General features: G+C 39.1%; 1 protein-coding gene across 13 annotated transcripts in view; it reads right to left on the reverse strand.

The window, feature by feature from the left end:
* Positions 1 to 20,600, reverse strand: part of ANKRD28 (ankyrin repeat domain 28) — a 184,858-nt gene that overhangs the window by 61,852 nt on the left and 102,406 nt on the right. For 7 of the 13 annotated variants that reach the window (XM_008266039.5, XM_008266038.5, XM_070072834.2 and 4 more), the window contains 3 exons: positions 20,126 to 20,204; positions 6,795 to 6,865; positions 715 to 915 (listed from right to left, as the gene is read on the reverse strand). In XM_008266039.5, coding sequence (XP_008264261.3) covers positions 715 to 915; positions 6,795 to 6,865; positions 20,126 to 20,204 — 351 coding nt within the window. Of the gene's footprint in view, positions 1 to 714; positions 916 to 5,588; positions 5,614 to 6,794; positions 6,866 to 20,125; positions 20,205 to 20,600 lie in introns of those variants that run through there. The other 6 variants (XM_008266040.5, XM_008266042.5, XM_051818483.3 and 3 more) reach the window with 2 other exon arrangements.

Genomic DNA, 20,600 nt, shown 5'->3' on the forward strand with positions numbered 1-20,600 from the left:
CTTTCTGTTGCAAAATCAGAAGTATAGTGAAAAGAACACAGCAGACACTAGCTCCCCCAGCCAAGGAATCTTGGGAATATCACTTTATCTCTTTGACTTTCTGTGTTGCAATAAAAATGAAGGCCTGGAAAAGCTGGCCTGTAAACTATTCTACCTCTACTTCCTCTTCCCAAAGTCTCCCTCGTGCAGCAGAGCCCACTCCACTGCAACACCTAGCACAGGCAATGCTTGTTATGTACGGCAACTAAAAACTGTCTCAAACTGTTTTCTTTTGATGATTCTGCCACTGAAGAATGCTCTAAATGTTGACAATAAACTAAAAGAAACTAAGTTTTCTAAACTCTGCCTGCTTTGCATAGAACTGTCCTAGGAAATAATGAAATTGCCATTTTTCCTGATTATTTTTTCCCACAATGACGGAACAGACTTTTCATGTTGTATGATAGTTGGCAGTGTTCTCTGCTGTTACCTGAGGCTGACTATGAAATTCAAGTGCAAGGGCAGTATGTCCTAAATAAATTTCTAAATTTGAAAAAGTTATACCACACAAAAAAGTGACAGTCTGCTAAAGGCAAATTTCGATGACAATGAGCAATAGAGATATTTTTGTGTACTTTTACCATGGGCTAATGAGGGGCTAACAAAGGCAGATTCACTAAGTGCTAGAGGGGTAGAGGGCGGTAGAGAGTGTCACTTTAACTGAAGGCCACCTACCTCGCCATGCCCACTGAAAGCCGCGTGGTGCAGTGCAGTTCTCCCCGCCCGGTCAGACACGTTCACGTTACTCAGGAGGGGGACCAGAGCTTCAGCACACTTGACAGCTTTATTAGCAGCAGCTATGTGTAAAGGGGTTTGCCAATTTTTGTCTCGTGCATTAACATCTGCAGAATGCTTCAAAAGTACCTGAACTGCTTCCTAAAACATATGAAGAAAAAATTATAAAAAACAAATGAGCTAACAGATTCAGAAATTATATAATTTCCTAAAGAAATGAAATTTTGATAGAACTAACTATAAGCAAGTAGGAATTTACCCAAGAAAACAAACTATTCTGGATTTAAATAAAGTACTCAGAACCACACAAGATGAACCTAGATAAAACATTCCCTTTCCCTACCTTCTTATTTAAAGGTACTAAGAATTCCTATCAAAACGTGCAAAAAGTAATACTGCCAAGTATTCTTCAAAAACATTTTTATTTTGTTGTTCCAGATAGTGAGATACAACTCATTCATACTTGTAAAAGTTGTAAATTTATTACTTTGCAATTGAATAAATAAAACTTAAAAACATCCTATTTTCCAAAGTATTTGTAAAGTATACTTTACAAAAAAAGGAAAATGAAAAGCCAGTATGATCTAGTTCATCAAAAACAGAACAAAACAAAAATGTCATAAAAACAAGGTCTTTGCTTTGAGGCTCCCTGGAGAGAGGCCGATGTTAAGGCAATTTAAGAGTTTCCTGTCTAGAGGGATTTATCTCCCAGAAGCACATGGAAAAACTTCACAATACCACATTCATAAACTGGACTCATGGCAGGATCCCAAAGAATTCATTATACCAGCAACATTAAGCAATGTAACAAGCAGAACTAAATTTAGCAAAATTTTTCTCCTCACAGTGATAATCCTATCTTTGGTAGACAAATGCCAAAGTATGTATTAAAATGAAAAGGACTAGAACCAGGGCAGATTCTTGATTTTATTATTCACAAAGTATACTATACAAGTCTTGTATTACTGCCCCTCAATGTTTTGGGGGGTGGGTAGATAACACCATTCTCTCTTACCCTCCTTCAAGGCACAAAATTAACATGCATGACAAGTCTAAGAAAATGTAAACAACAAATATACAAATTATCAATGAGGACTAAGCAAAATATAATCATCCATGGCTTTTCAAGATCTGAAATAAAATGTCATCAGAACTGTCTTAAATATGGGGAACAGAAGAAGTATTTAAAAGTGTTAGCAAAAGACTGCATAGAGGCCCATCATCTATAACCTGTGAAGGAAGTTAGCCAGCTCACCAAAGACACACTGAAGCCTCTGACTCCCTGGTCTCACTCTGGTCATTTACCCAACAGAAACTTAAAAAAAAAATCCACCCAAGAGTGCACAGAGCAGTTTTATTCATAACTACCAAAATCCAGAACTGCAAATGTCCAACAGAAAAATGGATTAACTGCATGTTTACAATGATAATACTACACAATTTAAAAAAAATCAATAACGTGTGCAACCACATGGACAAATCTCAAAATTTTATGGCAAATACAGTAAGTCAAGATGTAAGAATATATATATATATATATATATATATATATATATATATATGAGATTCAGTTATCTGAAAGGTAGAGGCAGAGAGAGAGAGAAAGGTCTTCCATCCACTTGTTCACTCCCCAAGTGGCCACAACAGCTGGAGCTGGGCCACTCTGAAGCCAGGAGCTTCCTCTGGGTCTCCCACGTGGGTGCAGGTGCCCAAGGACTTGGGCCATCTTTTACTGCTTTCCCAGGCCACAGTAGAGAGCTGGATTGGAAGTGGAGCAGCTGGGATAGGAAGCAGTGTCCATATGAAATGCAGACGCTGCAGACTGGGGCTTTAACCCGCTGTGCCATAGCGCCGGCCCTAAGACTTTATATTATATGATTCCATTTTTTATAAAGTTCAAGAATGGGAAAATTACTCTATGGTAAGAGAAATCAGAACAGTGGCTGTCTCTGGGGACTGAAAAGGATGCTTTCTAGGATGGTGGAATCTTCTACATCCTCACTGAGATAAAGGTTACACAGGTATATACACCTATCAAAACTCAAACAGTGTATACTTACATTTTATTTTAAGTTATATTTTAGTTTAAAAGAGGAATGTAGAAAGAGTCCATAGCAGAATACTTAAAATTATGGAAGACCACCACAAATGCTATCAGAATCCCTTACCTCCACCTCTGTGACTCAAAGGATACAACTAACACTATATTGGGAAATGTTAGCAGGTATGTTGGTACTAGAAAATAATTAAAATTAAGATAAAGAATTCCTAATGGCATAAACTGGAAAAACAAAGTACATTAGAAATGCCAGTCTTGCCCTATTTATTCCCACTTTGAAATTCACAATACAAACATTCAAACTTTTGAAAAGTATAAGAAATGTTTATATTCCATTAGTAATAACACAAAAATCAAAATTTTTCTTTTGCTTCATTGAAAAGCAAGAATAAACCCAGTTCATGCTAGATAAGGGTGTATTAAATGGCAGCTATGGAAGCCTGTAAACTTAACAACTAAGACTCTGATAGAGTAGCATTAGTCTTTGAAAATTGAGAAAATATACTAAAGAAAATTTCAAAAGGCTACAGATAGTTAAAAAGAACAGAGAAATTTCTAGGACTACCAAGTAAAGAGAATGATGTCATATGCTAGTACAATTCTAGATTCCATTATCAGTATATTATAAGCTCACAGAAATAATGTGGAGATATCCAAGGGCATATATGGCTTCACTAACAGTATTACCAAAGAAATTTCTATTCCAATTTTCAGTTGTTAGGGAGTTTGTATAAGAAATGTTGATGGTGTGCCCAGATTTTTTTTAAGTGATTATACCCCATGACATCAATTTAAAAAAATTATGAATTTCAGGGTGATGATAAAAGGTTAGGCAATTATACTCAAAGGGCCTTTACTATTAACCTGAGCTCAATCTATGAGAGCTCTACAGCACCAGCTAGGAAGACAAAGAAAAAAGACAACAATCTGCAAATAAACACAGTTTGGGTGGCCAACTGATATGTCACAATATAATTTAAAATGTATTAATTATTATTATTATTATTTTTATTTGAAAAGCAGAGAGAAGGAGAGAAGAGAAACATCAGAGGTGAAAATTTTACTCTCGGTGAAATCTATCTCAATTTTAGACATATTGCTAACTTTATTATGAAAACGAACTGCTAAAGACAGGGGGCTACAGACTGGCACTGTGGGTTTTTTTTTTTTTTTTTTTTTGGACAGGCAGTTAGAGAGAGAGAGAGGGACAGAAAGGTCTTCCTTTTCTGTTGGTTCACCTCCCAATGGCCGCTAAGGCCGGTGCGCTGCGCTGATCCAAAGCCAGGAGCCAGGTGCTTCCTCCTGGTCTCCCATGCGGGTGCAGGGCCCAAGCACTTGGGCCATCCTCCACTGCCTTCCCGGGCCACAGTAGAGAGCTGGACTGGAAGAGCGGCAACCGGGACAGAATCCGGTGCCCCAACTAGGACTAGAACCCAGGGTGCCGGTGCCGCAGGCGGAGGATTAGCCTAGTGAGCTGCAGCGCCAGCCCCGGCACTGCTTTTCCCAGGTGTGTGTGGTTGGTACCAGGGGAAGGCAGCTCCATCAACACTATAAAATGCATCTGATTAGGTTAAAAACTGTGTTCCCTCCAGGGGATCCAGCAGCCTTAAGTTCAATTCTTAAACACACACCTTGGTCCCCTACATGAAATAATCAAATAACCTTAGTACTTGGAAATCGATTTATTCAGGGACAGATATTTGGGCATCAGTTAAGACACCACTTGGGATGCCTGCACCCCATATTGGAGTGCTTGGGTTCCAGTCCCAACTCCATTCCCATTCCAGCTTTCTGTTAATGTGTGCCCTGGTAGGTGGCAGGTGACTGATCAACTACCTGAATCCCTTGCCACCCACGTAGGGGACCCAGTTTGGGTTCCAGGCTCCGGGCTTTGGCCTGGCCCATCCTTGGCTGTTGCAGGCATCTGAGAGTAAATTAGAGGATGGGAATCAATCTCTCTCTACCTTTCAAATTAAAAATAAAAATAATTTTTAAAAAACTTGTGGAATCTACCTCAAACTTGTGGAATGCTACCCTCAAAGAATGAAAGTCACAAACCAGAGTGGTAGGGACAGACTGAGGCAGCCAGTCCAAGAAGAGACATGTTGGAAAGCATATACACTGCTGGAGTTAGAGGGTCCCAGTATTTAGCCTGAGGCCGTCTTTAGCAACCTAGGTTTCATGAAGGATTTAAGCCCTAAAGCATTATTGTATGTGGTAAATGCTGTGTGTGTCCTTGGGAGAATTTAGAACACAGTCACTCCTTTATTTCTCTCATAGTCTCAAAAACATAAATCAAAGAATACCTAGAATCCTAAGTAGATTTTCTAGCAGTTCTGCTAATTATGACATTCTTTTTTTTAAAAAATTACTCGTGTTTACAGAAATAATAATTCCATGGAGTTTCCATATTTTATAGCTGTTTCCCATATCCTACAAAAGCAGTCAATACTACATAGTTCAGTAATTTTTAGAATGAAGAGTAGACTAAAACACAAAGTTTACCTTCTGATGATTTAAGCTCCACTGACTTTAATAGCCACATTCCCAAGAATCACACTGAAAACTACATAGTTATAACATTAATAGGTTCCAACAATGGTGATGTACATGTTAACTGCTTTTATTTAAAGAAACACCTTTATGGAGGATTAACCACAAAATCAGTAACGTATTACCACAGAATTTCAGATTTCATTGTACACTGACTAGTTAGTATTAGTTTTGGAACTTCCAGATTTGCCCAACACCATACCCTTAAATAGTTGCAGGTGGTAGCTGAAGCGGATTTCTCCAAGTCTAAGGCCTGTAAGTTCATCAACTGTAGCAAGCCAAGGACCCAGATGGGAGTGGGCTGTGTGCTCCAGTGTCTCTCACTCTCCCCAAACCGGCAGGCTGTGGCTAACGGGCTGCCTCTGTTACCTCACAGGGTCTGCAATCTTCCCCGGTCACTTTTCCACTTTACTGCTCCTCATTTACCAGCTCTTGTTTTGGGTTGCTCACATGGAGTAATATGAAGAAGAGAGTGGCAGGAGCTTCTCCAGTTTCTGCTGAGGCCCTGGTTACAGCTCCCTTTCCCTCTCCAAACTACCTGGTTTCATGATGGGGAGAAGCAAAACAAGCTACACTTAGGAGCTCTCGTTTCTCACAGTTTGAGCAACTCTGAAGAAATAATGGACTAATATTCACCTATATAATCACATAAACTTACATTTCAAATTACTTAAAATGTTTTGAAACAAGTACCAACTATAATAAGGTATATACTTTACATAGGTAGTAAATGACAGCAGAGAAGAAGGTACAAGCTTTTATCCCATCTCTACCATTGAACTACATAGTTTCTTCAAAATATTTATACTACAAAGATGTCATGAGGACGGAGGATATGAAAAAGCACTGAAAAATACAAAACACTTTGCAAGTAATGAATAGTCTCTAAAAATGTCAATTTTCTTGATGAGCAAACAATACATAGGGCTATAAGCAAAAAGGAACTATTCTTCCTTGAAAGATTCTTCAGATATTTTCAGACTGTATATTTACAATTAATAAAATGAAACATTTTTGACTAATTCTAGTGTTTTATGAAATGATATTTCAGTTTATCAGAATAGACTCACAAGACTATCTGCTGATCACAATCAGTGGAACGTTTGCGACAGGTTACTGTCAACCTCACAGAAGTATCCAGAGGAGGATTCTGTAAGATTAAAAAATAACTCCTCCTATAGGAGGGGCAGAAGCAAGATTTCCTACTCTGTTTCTTCAGGTCTCTAGGAGGCCTTACATACAAAAGGAGAAATGAAACAATTAACTTGATTTGTACAAATTCTAAGTAGCAGTCTAGATATTTCAGTTGTTACTGACTTCTTTTGCGAACAGAATATTTGAGTATAGACTCACAGGTGGCCTACTTAATGTTTTCACATACAACGTATGACTAAGAGATGTTTCATACCTCACTACAAGATGCAACTGCTCTGTGTAAAGGTGTCAACCATTTGCTGTCTTTGGCATTAACTCTAGCTCCTGCAACAAGAAGAAAAAAATAAATTGAAATAGTTTACATTAAGTATTTTTAATAAATCTCTTGAAATAATAGTTCTATATACAGTCCAAATTGGATGAATAACAACTGAAAGAGTATTTTTATACTTTCTGCTAATAAATTACTCTTACATCACAAAATTATCCTTTTAAATTGACGTAATTATCCAGTAAGGCATTATTTCTCTCTATTAAAGATAAACACTTTATATACAGGCTAGAAAAGCCACCTTTATACAGAGCATATCCAAGGCAAAAATCAGACCCCACTTTAAAATGTGCATTTAAAAACTCAATACGGAAATAAATGAACATAAGAATAATAAGATATTAAAATGCAGATTATTCCAAAGTCTTCATTATACTTCTTTATTAATGAATGTATCATGTCATAAAGTAATATAATAATATCAGAATGGTTCTCCAGCCATGATTAAAGACACATTAGCACTGCAGAGGTATTCTATAAATTGGATACAATGGCTATAGACCTGGGGGAAAATGAGAAAGAAATGAACCAACCCACATCTTTCTGGGTTTTACCTAAGGTTTAAAGAAGAATTTTTTTTAAAAAAATGAACTATGTATGATTCTTTAAAAATCATTAAGTCAACAGGTAAAAATTAACCTTAGCAGAATACAAACACATTTATTATGACAAAATGTGTTACATAATTTGAAAGGGGGATCCGTCTGAGACAAAATACACTAATTTAGTACCAAAGTTCCAACCAAATAAAAGTAGCAAATGGCAGGATCACTCTACTTCTAGGAAGAGAAGGAACAGCAATCGTTTTGGGGAATGTAGAGGATTTCACTGACAGGTCCTATCCTATCACGATCCTAGATTTATACTCCAGATCCTAACTAACTACTTATTTTGTAAATGATGAAACAGAGGTACAATAAACAGCCTAGCATTCACACCAACCATGGCAGAATCATGGCTAGAGGTTGTAACTCCTGATGCTTAGATTATGTCTATGTCTTCAGTTCAAAGGTTTTTTTTTTTTTTTCCTGATCAAGGCTCCTTTATTGAATAGATGCAGTAGTATTTAAACATGACCAGTTGTTTACAAGAAGGAGCACAAAAGATTTACATATCAAAAAGGCTCTTAAGGTTACAAAGAGTTCCCAATAAGGTTCTTAATTATTGATTACAAGGGTACAATAACACACTTAGGTGATAAATGCAGGTTACAGGTGTGACTGAATAATCAAGTGCAGCGACTTCTAGTTACAGCTCTAGCAATTACCAGCTGTCAGCCCCTAACTACTTGTTTGAACTCTCTAAACATGAATTTCTTCATCTATAAAACATAGCTTATAATATCTTGCTATAAAGGTAACCTGTGGGAGCCAGCAATGTGGCATAATGGGTTAAGACGCCATCAGTGATGCTGGTATCCCATATTGGTTCTGGTTCGAGTCCCCGCTGCTTGACTTTCAATCCTGTTCCCTGGTAATGTGCCTGGCAAAGCAGCAGAAGATGGTCCAAGTCCCTGAACTCACGCTTCTATGTATGAGAGCAGGAAAAAGTTCCTGGCCCCTTGGCTTTGGTCTGGCCCCACCATGGCTTTTGAGATCATTTGGGGGAGTGAACCAGTGGATGGAAGATCGATCTCTCTCTTATGTCCTCCTCCCACCCCAACTCTGCCTTTCAAATAAATAAAAAAAAAATCTTAGGGCCCAGCACTGTGGCATAGTAGGTTAAGCCTCTAGCTTTGGCATTGGCATCCCCTATGAGCGCTGGTTTGTGTCCCAGCTGCTTCTCCTATCCAGCTCTCTTCTTATGGCCTGGGAAAGCAGAAGATGGTTGAAGTCCTTGCACCTACGTGGGGGACCCCAAGGAATCTCCTAGCTCCTGACTTTGGATCGGCTCAGCTCTGGCTGTCGTGGCCATCTGGGGAGTGAACCAGTGGGTGGAAGACTTCTCTCTGTCTCTCCCTCTCTCTGTAACTCTGCCTCTCAAATAAATAAGATCTTTTAAAAAGATAACATATAATAACCATACCTAGCACACACAGCCTAGATATGTTATAGGTCAATGAATAAGCTTTGAATTTGGGAAAATAAAATTAAACTGGAAAGTTAGGAAATATCCACAAAAGTAGCAGTTGAAATTCTGGAAGTAATTGGGTTCTCTGTATGCACTAACATTGAGGACACTGAACAAATCAATGAGGGAGCTTAAAGGAATGCTCCGAGTTAGACTTCAGAAGTACAGGAAGCAGCAAAATAGAAAAGCAGTCAGAGAGTGGCATACTCATGTATTCAACATCTGAGTAACACTCTGCCAGGCCTTTGTGGAGTTTAATATGGTTAAAACACAGCCTCTCGGTCCACAGTAACTTCAATGTTTGAGTAGACAGTAAAAACATTTGAAATGTTTACCAACTGGAAGGTTAGAGTCCTGGTGACAGTAAAAGGCCAATACAGAAGCTAGAGTCTCTCACTCTCCCATTTATCTGCATAGGGTTCCGATAATCCCTGTGTTTATGTGCACTTCTGTATTTGTACAACAGAAGGGCAAGCCCTGGCAGTAAAGCAAGAAGGATATCAACAAAGACGCCCAGAAGAGTTAATATCCTGTATCAACAAAGGCAAAGAAGAAGGAAGCCTCATAAGGGGCCTTAAAATTTTTGATTAAAGGAATTAATTAACAAGAATACAGAATGTGGCTGTCATGAAAAACCACGGAAGTCCTCTATGTGCTGGTAAGGATCTGAGACATAGGGAAAAAAGTAGTAACTGTATCAACAACATGCTTTACGTTAATGCAACAAAAGGAAGAGATGAGTATTCCCACTGGCTTTACATCACAAGGAGACTCTAGGAGCTAACACATAAGTGCGAGTGGGTGTCTGTTTCTGCTGGTAAGGAAGTGCACTAAAAACTATGAGACTGGGGAAAGAGGACGGCTTCCCCACATACTGTGTGCTTCAAAATCCATACACAGGTTGAGCATGACTAATCAGAGAATCAAAATCTGAAATGTTCCAAAACTCTCAACTCTGAGCTCTGATAGGACACTACAACTGATAAAATCCACACCTGACCTCATGTTAACTGATCACAGTTAAAATGCAGGCACACTAAAAATACTTGGTAAAACTCCCATTCGGCTTTGTACACAAGGCATGTATTGAATATAAAATAGTTTTGTATGTAGACTTGGATCCCACTCCAAGAGAGCTCATTATGTATATGCAAGCATTCAAAAATATGAAAAAAATCTGGAATCTGAATAATCTGGTCCTAAGCATTTCAGACACTGGGTGTGTATACATATTTTTTATCAAATAAAACTGAAATATTGCCCATTTAAGACATAAAATAATTTAACAGAATAAATGCAGTGATCATAGAAAATATTCCAAATATTCAGCCCCAAGTGCAAATGAAAAATTAAAGTAATTGGGAGTAAAGTGAGGATAGTTTTTTTCTTTCTTAAAGATCATTAGATAAGCAACTGCATGAAGAAAATCTGATTTTAATGGTGCATCTGGTATACCAAAATAAAAAAATTTCTGCTGGTTGCATCCTGTCATTTAGTTATAACAATTTTCTTCTCTTTACATGTAATAACAATATCAAAATTAATCCACCAAAATGCTTAAGTGATTGCAAAGACTACACTGATAGATGACTGAGAATATATCGCTACTTGTTACAAACAGAAAATTTGATTAAAAATTTTGGCTTTTTAAAAATTTTTTAAAAGATTTATGTATTTATTTATTTATTTGAAAGGTGGAGTTACAGAGCAGAGAGAGAGAGAGAAAGAGAGACAGAGAGAGAGAAAGAGGGCTCAGTCTTCCAACCTCTGGTTCACTCCCCAAATGGCCACAACAGCTGGAGCTGGGCTAATCTGAAGCCAGGAGCCAGGAGTTTCTTCCAGGTCTCCTATGTGGGCCATCTTCCACCACTTTCCCAGGCCATAGCAGAGAGCTGAATTGGAAGTGGGGCAGCCAAGACTTGAACTTGCACCCATGTGGGATGCTGGCACTGCAGGCTGCACCTTTGCCAGCCCTGGCTTTTTAAAATTTTAATTATGGGGCTGGCATTGTGGTTAAGCAGGTTAAGCTACCATCTGCAATGCTGGCATCCCTTATAGGTATGAGTTCAAGTCCCAGCTGCTCCACTTCTGATCCAGATCCCTACTAATGTGCCTGGGAAAGCAGCAGAAGATGGTCTGAGTGCCTGGGCCCCTGCCATCCACGTAGGAGATTAGGATGGAGTTCCAGGCTCCTGACTTTGGCCTGGCCCGGCCCAGCCCTAGCTGTTGTAGCCATCCGGAAATTGAACCAGTAGATACAAGATCTCTCTCTGTCTGTCTCCCTCTGTAACACTGCCTGTCAAATAAACAAATCTTATAAAAAATTTTTTAAAATTTATTTAATTTTATTTGAAGAAGAAGAGGGACAGGGAATGGGAGTGGGGTATCTTCCATCTGCTGTGTCACTATCAAATGCCTCTAACAGCCAGAGTGAAGTCAATGCCTGAAACTGTATCAGGGTCTCCCATGTGGGTACATGGAACCCAACTACTTCAGCTCTCTGAACCACCAGGAAGTGCATTAGCAGGAAGGTGGACAGGAAACGAAAAGGCACTAGAACTCAGCACCCCTGTGTGGGAGGTGGACCTTCCAAGTGGCAACTTAATCACTGTGTTAAATAACTGCCCCTGGCTTGTTGTTTTGATTCTAAAGACATTCATCTTCAGGAGGATCAGCACAATGGTGTTTCAGACCTAACTCATAATCTTTCCCAGAAGATTGTAACTGATTAACACAAATTAAATCATGAGTTTCTTTTCATAGCACCAATCAAATGTTTTAATTCCTTGGAAAATAAAGGTCAACTATATGAGAAATGGTTAGGCCATCTTTGAGGGTACCAATGAAACAAATATTTCTCCTGTCCACACTGGCTGATTAATGTGTAGGTCACATATTAACAGAAAAATATGACACAGCAATGGATATTCTAAGAACAGGAGCTGGCTGTGTTCTCGTAAAATGAGAAACAGCCCAAGGGCCATGAACATAGCGGTACTTCAGATGGTTTAGACTTCCAGGGCCCACTGCTGTATACTTTCGAAAGACAGAGACTTCTGCTCCACACACAGCACCCCGGTTAACTCTATATTCACATACACATCAAACTACAAAAGTCATTCTAGTACTGCAAGGAAGATTACTTCCTTTACTACTTTCTAGTCATTAAAACAGGAAAGAACATAAAAAAGCAGTCACATCCCAACTGCTGAAGTCAGGTTACTGATAGGCCACGGCGGTAGAGAATACTGCCAAGAAACTGGAGACAATCAAGATACCAATTTAAAGATGTCATGACTGCTGCAAAAACAATACTTGCAGTAAACCTCATATGTGCCATGAGTACATTTCATGAATTCCAAAACAGTTATATCCAACTGTACAATCAATATTTTCTTTATTAGACTTCTCTTCCCTCCATTAATTCGTGCACGTTGTCTAAATTTTCTTATAAGACAAATAAGTTGTCAGGGCCTACACTCACACACAAATAACTGAATTTGAACTCATCTTTTCAGGGTATACTGTGTTCTGATTTCTGGTATTAAATGCTGTAACTAACAAGCAAATACTAACTGCAAGATTAGCTAAATAGTTTGTATATATGATATCACAGCTAGGTTTTACAGAAAACTCCAGCTAACTTTCTCCTACCCACCTCTTCATTTAATAAATCACTCTTGAAATAATAGCTTTTTAAAAATAAAATGTTGAGATTTCCAGAATTAAGTGAATATTGAGCTTATCTGGAGAAAAGCAATATAAGTAACTAGAAAACAAAAGCAAGGCCTCTTGATTTAATTAAGTTGGACTAGTTTGGGCTCTAGACAGTAATGGAGCTGAAGCAAGGGTTGGTCTTATGAAGAGACCTTGTGGGTGAGTGGCAGGAGCCAAAGAAAGACCTGTTTCCTAACAGTAATTCTTCTTTCCAAAAAAAAAAGGGGGGGAGGGCGGGGGGAGCAGTGCTGTGGTGCAGTAGGCTAAGCCTCCACCTGCAGCACTGGCATCCCATATGGGTACCAGTTCATGTCCCAGCTGCTCCTCTTCTGATCCAGCTCTCTGCTTATGGCCTGGGAAAGCAGTGGAAGACAGCCTAAGTGCTTGGGTCCCCACGCCCATGTGGAAAACCAGGAAGAAGCACCTGGCTTCAGACTGACCCAGCTCCGGCCATTGTGGCCATTTGGGGAGCGAACCAGCAGATGGAAGACCTTTCTCTCTGTCTTTCCCTCTCTGTAACTTTACTTCTCAAAGAAATTAAGAAATAAATTTAAAAAGATGTATTTGAAAGGCAAAGTGAGAGATAGAGAGATTGATGAATCTTCCATCTCCTGGTTCACTCCCAAATGGCCACAACAGTTGGGGATGGGTCATGCCAAAGTCAGCAGCCAAAAACTGAAGGAACCAGAGCCATCATCCACTGTTTTTGCAGGCATGTTAGCAGAGAGCTGTATTGGAGGCAACTAACCTGGACCTCGAACTGGTTTGTATACACCCCACAAGTGATAGCTTTTTTTTAAAGATATTTATTTTTTGAAAGTTAGAGGTACAGTGGTGGGGGTGGGAGGGTGGGGCAGATCTTCCATCCGCTGATTTACTCCCCAAATGATCGCCATAGCTAAGACTGAGCCAAGCCAAAACCAGCAGCCAGGAACTCCATCCAGGTCTCCCACTGTGGGTGAAAGGTGCTCAAGCACTTGGGTCATCTTCTGCTGCTTTTCCCAGGCCATGAGCAGGGAGCTGGATGGGAAGGAGTAGCTGGGATGTGAACCAGTGCTTGTATGGGATTCCAGTGTTATAGGCAGTGGCTTTACCTACTACGCCACAACACCGACACCCCAAGTGGTAGCTTAATCCACTGTGTCACACTACTCACTGCCTAACAGTAATTAAGTAACCAGGAGATTCTTCACCTTGTTAATTGTAATCCTTGAATGTGTGCCTGGGACTGAGGGATGAGAATGGGTCCCAGGTTTAAACAATACAGGGTGCTCTTTACAAAGTGAAATCTACATCAGCAGCTTCTATCAGGAATTTTCCATTTGACTCCAACTCTCATCATGCAAAATAATGGCTCAGGAGCTTTCTTTCTAATGTAACCAGTCACCAAGTTCGGTCAATTCTTTGGTTTCTGAACAACTACCTGTAAAATAAGAAATTGTGCTAAATGATCCTTATGATCCATTTCCAGCGATAACAATATTCTCTTACTATGAAACATTCAGAAAATTATTTTACACTTACCAAATACCTTGTCAAATTGTCGGAATGTGTGCATTCTCCTAAAATTCATAAGTTGAAATCCTAACCTCACCAGTGATTGTATTAGGAGATGGGTCCTTAGGAGCTCTTTAGGTCATGGGCCTTCATAAATTGTTAGTATTTTACAAAAGAGGCCTTTGGTGGGCTTTCAGCCTGGTGGTTCCATACCCAGCTTCTGACTCCAGATTCCTGCTAATGCAGGCTTTGGAAGTGGCAATGATGGCTCAAGTAATAGGGTTCCTGCCACCCACACAGGAGACCTGGACACAGTTCCTAGGATATGTATTTGAGGAGTGAGCCAGGGGATGGGAGCTCTGCTTCTCAAAAAAACTAATAATAAAGCTGGGAGTGGGGGTAGAGGGAGAGACCAAGAGAACTCCCTCCCTCAACCATTCTGACATGTGAGGTTATAGTGGAAAGACTGCTCTCTATGAGCAAGGAAGTGGGCTCTCATCAGATACCAGACAGGAAGATAGGAATTCCCAGACTCCAGAACCACGAGAAAGGAATTTGTTTATAAGCCGCCCAGTTTATAGCATTCTGTTGTAGCAGAACAAAAGGACTAAGACTCCTTGCTATACTTTAACATTAACTATATGAGGAAGTATCCTTATAATCTATACTAGGGGTCTTCAAATTATGGCTGCCAGTTGCTTAATTTGTAAAGTTTAACTGTAATCAGCTATCCCTATTCATTTAAGTATAAACTATATAGCTTCTAGACTACAACAGAGCTGAGTCATTGCAGAATGGCCTGTAAATACTATATGGCCTTTTATTTCAACTTCTGATCTAGGCCAAGCACTTGTTGATAGGTACTATTAAAAGTTATTTTTATTTTCATTATTATAAATTGCTTCATTAATCCTTTACCAAACTTTTATTTGCAGAGAGAACTGTCTTCTTTTCTGTTATAAGTCAAAGAAGAGATGGTACAGACCCAGTGAGCTGGGGCGGGTGCCAAATGCTTCCATCTCTCTTCCCAAACTGGAAATAACACTTTGTTTTGGCTGCCTAACAAAAGCAGTGGCAAAAGTTTCAGATTCTGTTTTCAGGTTGGGAATGGGATGAACAAAAACCAACTGCACTTTCACTTTGCCACTCACAGTACTGAAAAAAAGAAGCTTCTGCATTACTCTCTGAGACAGTGTTGCGGACATCAGCTATTGTGCGCTTAATTGTGTCTCCCCAAACTCGCTCCCAAATTCCTATGCTGAAGCCTTTATCCTTGGAACCTCAGAAAGTGACCCTACATGGAGACAGTCTTCACAGACCTCACCAAATTAAAGTGAGAACATCAGGGTAGATCCTAACCTAATCTGACTGCTGTCCTTGTAAGAAGAGACTTGGACACACACATGTGAAAAGACCAAGGCAAGAGGTCTAGAACAGATCCTTTCTCCAAGGCCTTCCAAAGGAACCAGTCCCGCCAACACATTTATCTTGCACTTCCTGCCTCCAGAACTGTGAGTGATACAGGAAGTTTCTGGTGTTTAAGTCACTTAGTTTGTGGTATAGATAGTCATGGCTTGTTTAATGAAGAGGATATGTTCTAAGAAATGTGTTGTTATATGATTTGTCATTGTGTGAACACAGAGTGTAATTACAGAGACCTGGATCGCACAGCTTACTACACACCAGGGCTGTATGATGTGTATGTATATAGATACACATCTATGGCATAGCCAATTACTCCTAGAACCATGATGAACAAACTACAAGAGGTTAAGTTGAACACAAGAGAAAATAACACAATCAAGATACAGTAAGACACCTCGTGTGATGTATGAGGTTGCTGGCAGGATAACATAGTATACTATTTTATGGTAAACATTTTTAAAATAAATATAGTATAAATAAGAACAAAAAGTGGAACAATCAAGACACAAACCAGTGCCCACTTGGGATGATGGTGTTACAGGAGCAGCTTTACCTGCTACGACACAATGCCAGTTCATTTACTTCTTTACTTGGATAACAGATCAGCTAGTTTTAATTCTAATTTATAACACAACTTCTTAAATTTATTATAAGCTTGGGGCTGACACTGTGGTGTAGCAGGTCAAGTTGCCACCTGTCGTGCCAGCATCCCATATGGGTGCTGGTTTGAGACCGGGCTGTTCCATTTCCAATCCAGCTCTCTGCTATGGCCTGGGAAAGCAGTGGAAGATGGCCCAAGTCCTTGGGCGCCTGCACCCATGTGGGAGACTTGGAAGAAGCTCCTGGTGCCTGGTTTCAGATCAGCGCAGCTCTGGCCGATGCGGACAATTGGGGAGTGAACCAGCAGATGGAAGACCTCTCTTTCTCTCTCTCTGTGTAACTCTGTGTCTCTCCTCTCTCTGTATAACTCTGACTTTCAAATAAATAAAAGAATCTTTAAAGAAATATAAGGCTGCTATGACATACCCAGAATCTAATTTGGGCCTCAGCAGCCATGGCTTCCAAATCAGGTTTAGGTAGACCCCTAAAGCATCTCTACAGAACCTTATATTTACTGACGATAGTCAGTCCTACCCCTGCACTTGTGGTTTTGCTTTCTGTGGTTTTAATTACCTGAGGTAACTATGGTCCAAAAATATTAATGGAATATTCCAGAAGTGACATTTCCTAAGTACACCATTCTGAGTAGCCTGATGGAACTCTCACACTATCCCATTTGGCCACGAATGACACCTTTGTCCAGTGCTTGCATTCAAGAAAACCTTATTTCACTTAGAAATGGCCCCAAAGCACAAGAGCAGCAGTGCTGGAAATTCAAATGCTCCAAAGAAAAGTCATTACGTGCTTCCTTTAGTGAAAAGGTGAACTTTCATGATTTAATAAGAAAAAAAACCATACACTGTGGTTGCTTAGTCTATGGTAAATTTTTATTGTTAACCTCTTACTCTAATTTCTAAATCAGACTTTATCATGGGTGCATATGCTTAGGAGAAAAACAGTATATATAAGGTTTGGTATAATCTGAAGTTTCAGGCATTCCCTGATCATTGTACTGTCAGAATATTACTCTTCTGAAATTTATTCTGAATTAAAATTTGGATATGGTTAACCTTTACTAATTTGTAATTATGGAAATCTATTTCAGGACTTAGTTTATACTTGTTGACATCTCAGATGTGCAACATATGCTCTATTCTAATCAACTTTCAACATTAAGAGTTAATGGAGGGACCAGGGCTGTGGTGCAGTGGGTTAAAGCCCTGGCCTGAAGCACCGGCAGCCCATATGGGTGCCAGTTCTAGTCCCAGCTGCTCCTCTTCCGATCCAGCTCTCTGCTATGGGAAAGCAATGGAAGATGGCCCAAGTCCTGGGGCTCCTGCACCCTGTGGGAGACCAGGAGGAAGCCCCTGGCTCCTGGCTTCGGATCGGCTCAGCTCTGGCAGTTGCAGCTAACTGGGGAGTGAACCAGCAGATGGAAGACCTCTTTCACTCTCTCTGCCTCTCCTTCTCTCTCTGTGTAACTCTTTCAAATAAATTAAGCAAAATTTTTTTCAAAAAGAAAAAAAAAGTCAATGGAAACTTTAAATCAATATATGAACAAATATCCACCAAACGAAGACTCTTTCTGGTTCAGATTTCAGAATCTCTTCTGCTTTCTTTCTCGATTATTTAAAGGGGTATTTTTATGAATGTCCATGGTAATGGTAGTTATCATCTACAGTGTCAACTTTAACTGTCAGGTACACACCCCTTTACTACCTATCCTTTTTCTTATGACAGCTATGCTATCTAATGAGCCTTTATTATTTGCTAAGCTTCTGGGGGGCCCTTCTCTGTACTTACATAAACCTTCACAACTGTTTCTTGGCTCTAGAATTTGTTAAATAAGAATACACTTGCTCCATTTATAGAGCATATAAAGTCTACTCTCCTCCGTGATTACAGGAATATGCTCTTTTCCATTTTTCCCTTACAAGCAAGTCTTTTGATCACTTCAGGATATGACTAGATTTCAAAATTGGCAGAGGAGAATTTATAAGGAAGCACACCTTAAAGTCACAAAAAAGGCAATTTCTGACATCATGGAACTTGTCAGGACCAAAAATGTTGAGGAAAGAAAAGAGAAGGGTTTATAACAGCTACAACTTTGAGTACCATATGCCAGGTGCTTTTCCAGACATCCAGATTGCAACATTTCATTCATTTCTTTAGGTCTCTAAAATTTATATTTACTCCCACTTTTCAAATGAGGACACTGAGGCGCAGATACTGAGTAAATCCCCAACAATTACAGGGGTGTTACGAGGAAGAGCCAGGATTTGCATTCAAATCTGTGTTGCCAAAGTACCACCGCTCTTCACACTAACTGTTGCGATGCTCCTGGCAACCCAGAGCCTGGTTCCTTTCTTTACTTTCTCATTCGTGAGTAAAACTCAGGCTCTAGTTTACTAGAAACCTAGCCTTGAACTTCACTTCAACTCACATTATTCTAAATCCAAAGAAGTTTTTATTTTTCTTAAATGGGAACCTGAGTGGTAAGTCTGAGGAGAAACACAATCTAGAGAATTTCAGCAGCATCCACAGGAAAGCAATCATCTGCTTCCTTTCTCTTTTCACTTACCTGAGCCCTTCAACCCTACACAACTGTCCCATATCTCCATCTCACCTCTCCTCACTTCCACTAAAGAACAAGGACACTGAGACCAAAACGGAAACAAACTTCTGAAAAACAGAGAGCCAGAACCACAGATCCAATCAGCAAGCGCATCAGGCCCCTGCGTGCTGTACTGCGTACTCAACAACCACAGACTGAATTTATCTCAACTAAAAAGAAATGGGATTTTTTTCCTTAAACTCCTTTCCTGTTCTTATCTCTAATAAATTTCCATTGAAACCTATTGAGCTAGCATTCATAGAGAATGGACATCTTTAAGCAAGTGCATTAGAGGTAAATTTATTCATAAAGAAGCAATATTAGCTGAGCCCATCTTTAACCATATTTCATTCCATCACATAATCAAACTCATGTTATAAAAATCAAATTTTAAAAACTTTTTATGAATTTGTAATGGAAAAACTTTATGTGAACTACTATTTAGTGGGAACTTCATGCAAAATTTTTCTCAGCCCTCCACGCAAAATTTCAAAGCAAGGACATTTTTTCAATGTTTGCAATACGACATTTTAGGCTCAAAACAACTAAATCAACTATATTCATCATTTCCCAATAAATATCATGGCAACAATATGGCTATGTAACAAAATATTTCCAAGCACTGACTTCCTATTTTAGGACTGCAGGTAGTTTGAACCGCAAGAAGAGCTATTTTTCTCTAAGAGATAGTTCAGCACAGCTACATATAATAAAGACTTGAACAGTTTAAAAGAAATAAAAAAGTAAAGTACAACTTTATTACGAAGGGTTTTACAGGTCCTCAAATGGAATTATGTAAAGCTATATAAGATAGGAATCTTGCTGGCACAGGCTTCAAAACATACCTACAACCAGACAACTGCCGCCCGCCTCCACTGCTATACATGGTATGAGGCACTGCCGCCCTCCCGTGCAGAGCTGCAGCCATCTCTCAGTCACTGTGTGTTCAGGAAGGCCCACTCCAGGTACCCCATGTACAACTAAAGAGCACTTACCATACTTCCTTTATCTTGTCCTACCTTTACATTCTTCCATAGCATTCATCATCATTTAATATAGAATAAAATCTATGTTTATTGGCTATTTTTTCTTATCTGAAAATAAACTCTGCAAGGCAGCCATTTTTGTTTTTTCATGTACTCTAATTGGCACTCAGAATAATCAGAACAGGGTACACGCACAATATTTATAGAATAAATGAATAAGTAAATTTCAGCTTTTCAACAAAGACCAAGAACCAGATCATGCACTAAATAGTCAATTATGTTTTGGAAACATTAATTATGACAAAAATATTTATAATGTGTTCTTATTAGAGAGGTCACCATACCAGATAAAATGAGCAGTTCAATGATTTCTGCATCTCCAAGATAGGCAGCAGCATGCAGTGGGGTTCTCTTTTCACTGTCCTGTAATAAGCAGGGAAGGCAGAACTTAAGCTTTAAAATAAGGTTAATTTTCACATTGTATAAATGAAGAAAAATCATTATTAACTACAAACACTACCTGCACAGCTTTACTCTAATCTTTGAATCTTATTAATTAAATAAAAGGTATTTCCCTGTAGGAAGAAGCAAAGTCTTAAAAAAAACCCTTTGTTTTTAAAATACTAGCATAAAGTACAGCAAAGAATAAACACAAAGCTCTAACATGACCAAGAAATAGCTTCTTATACTTTATGTGCATACAGATCCTGTTGCTGATACCCACTGACAAATCTCTTTTACTTGATATTCTTTTATTTTCACCAATGTATTTACACAGCTTAGAAATATTGATTGACCTTATTAAATAAAACAAATCTT

Source organism: Oryctolagus cuniculus, chromosome 4 (assembly GCF_051225735.1).
Source record: "Oryctolagus cuniculus isolate XC-2025 breed Fujian yellow rabbit chromosome 4, ASM5122573v1, whole genome shotgun sequence".
NCBI classification, from domain to species: Eukaryota; Metazoa; Chordata; class Mammalia; order Lagomorpha; family Leporidae; genus Oryctolagus; species Oryctolagus cuniculus.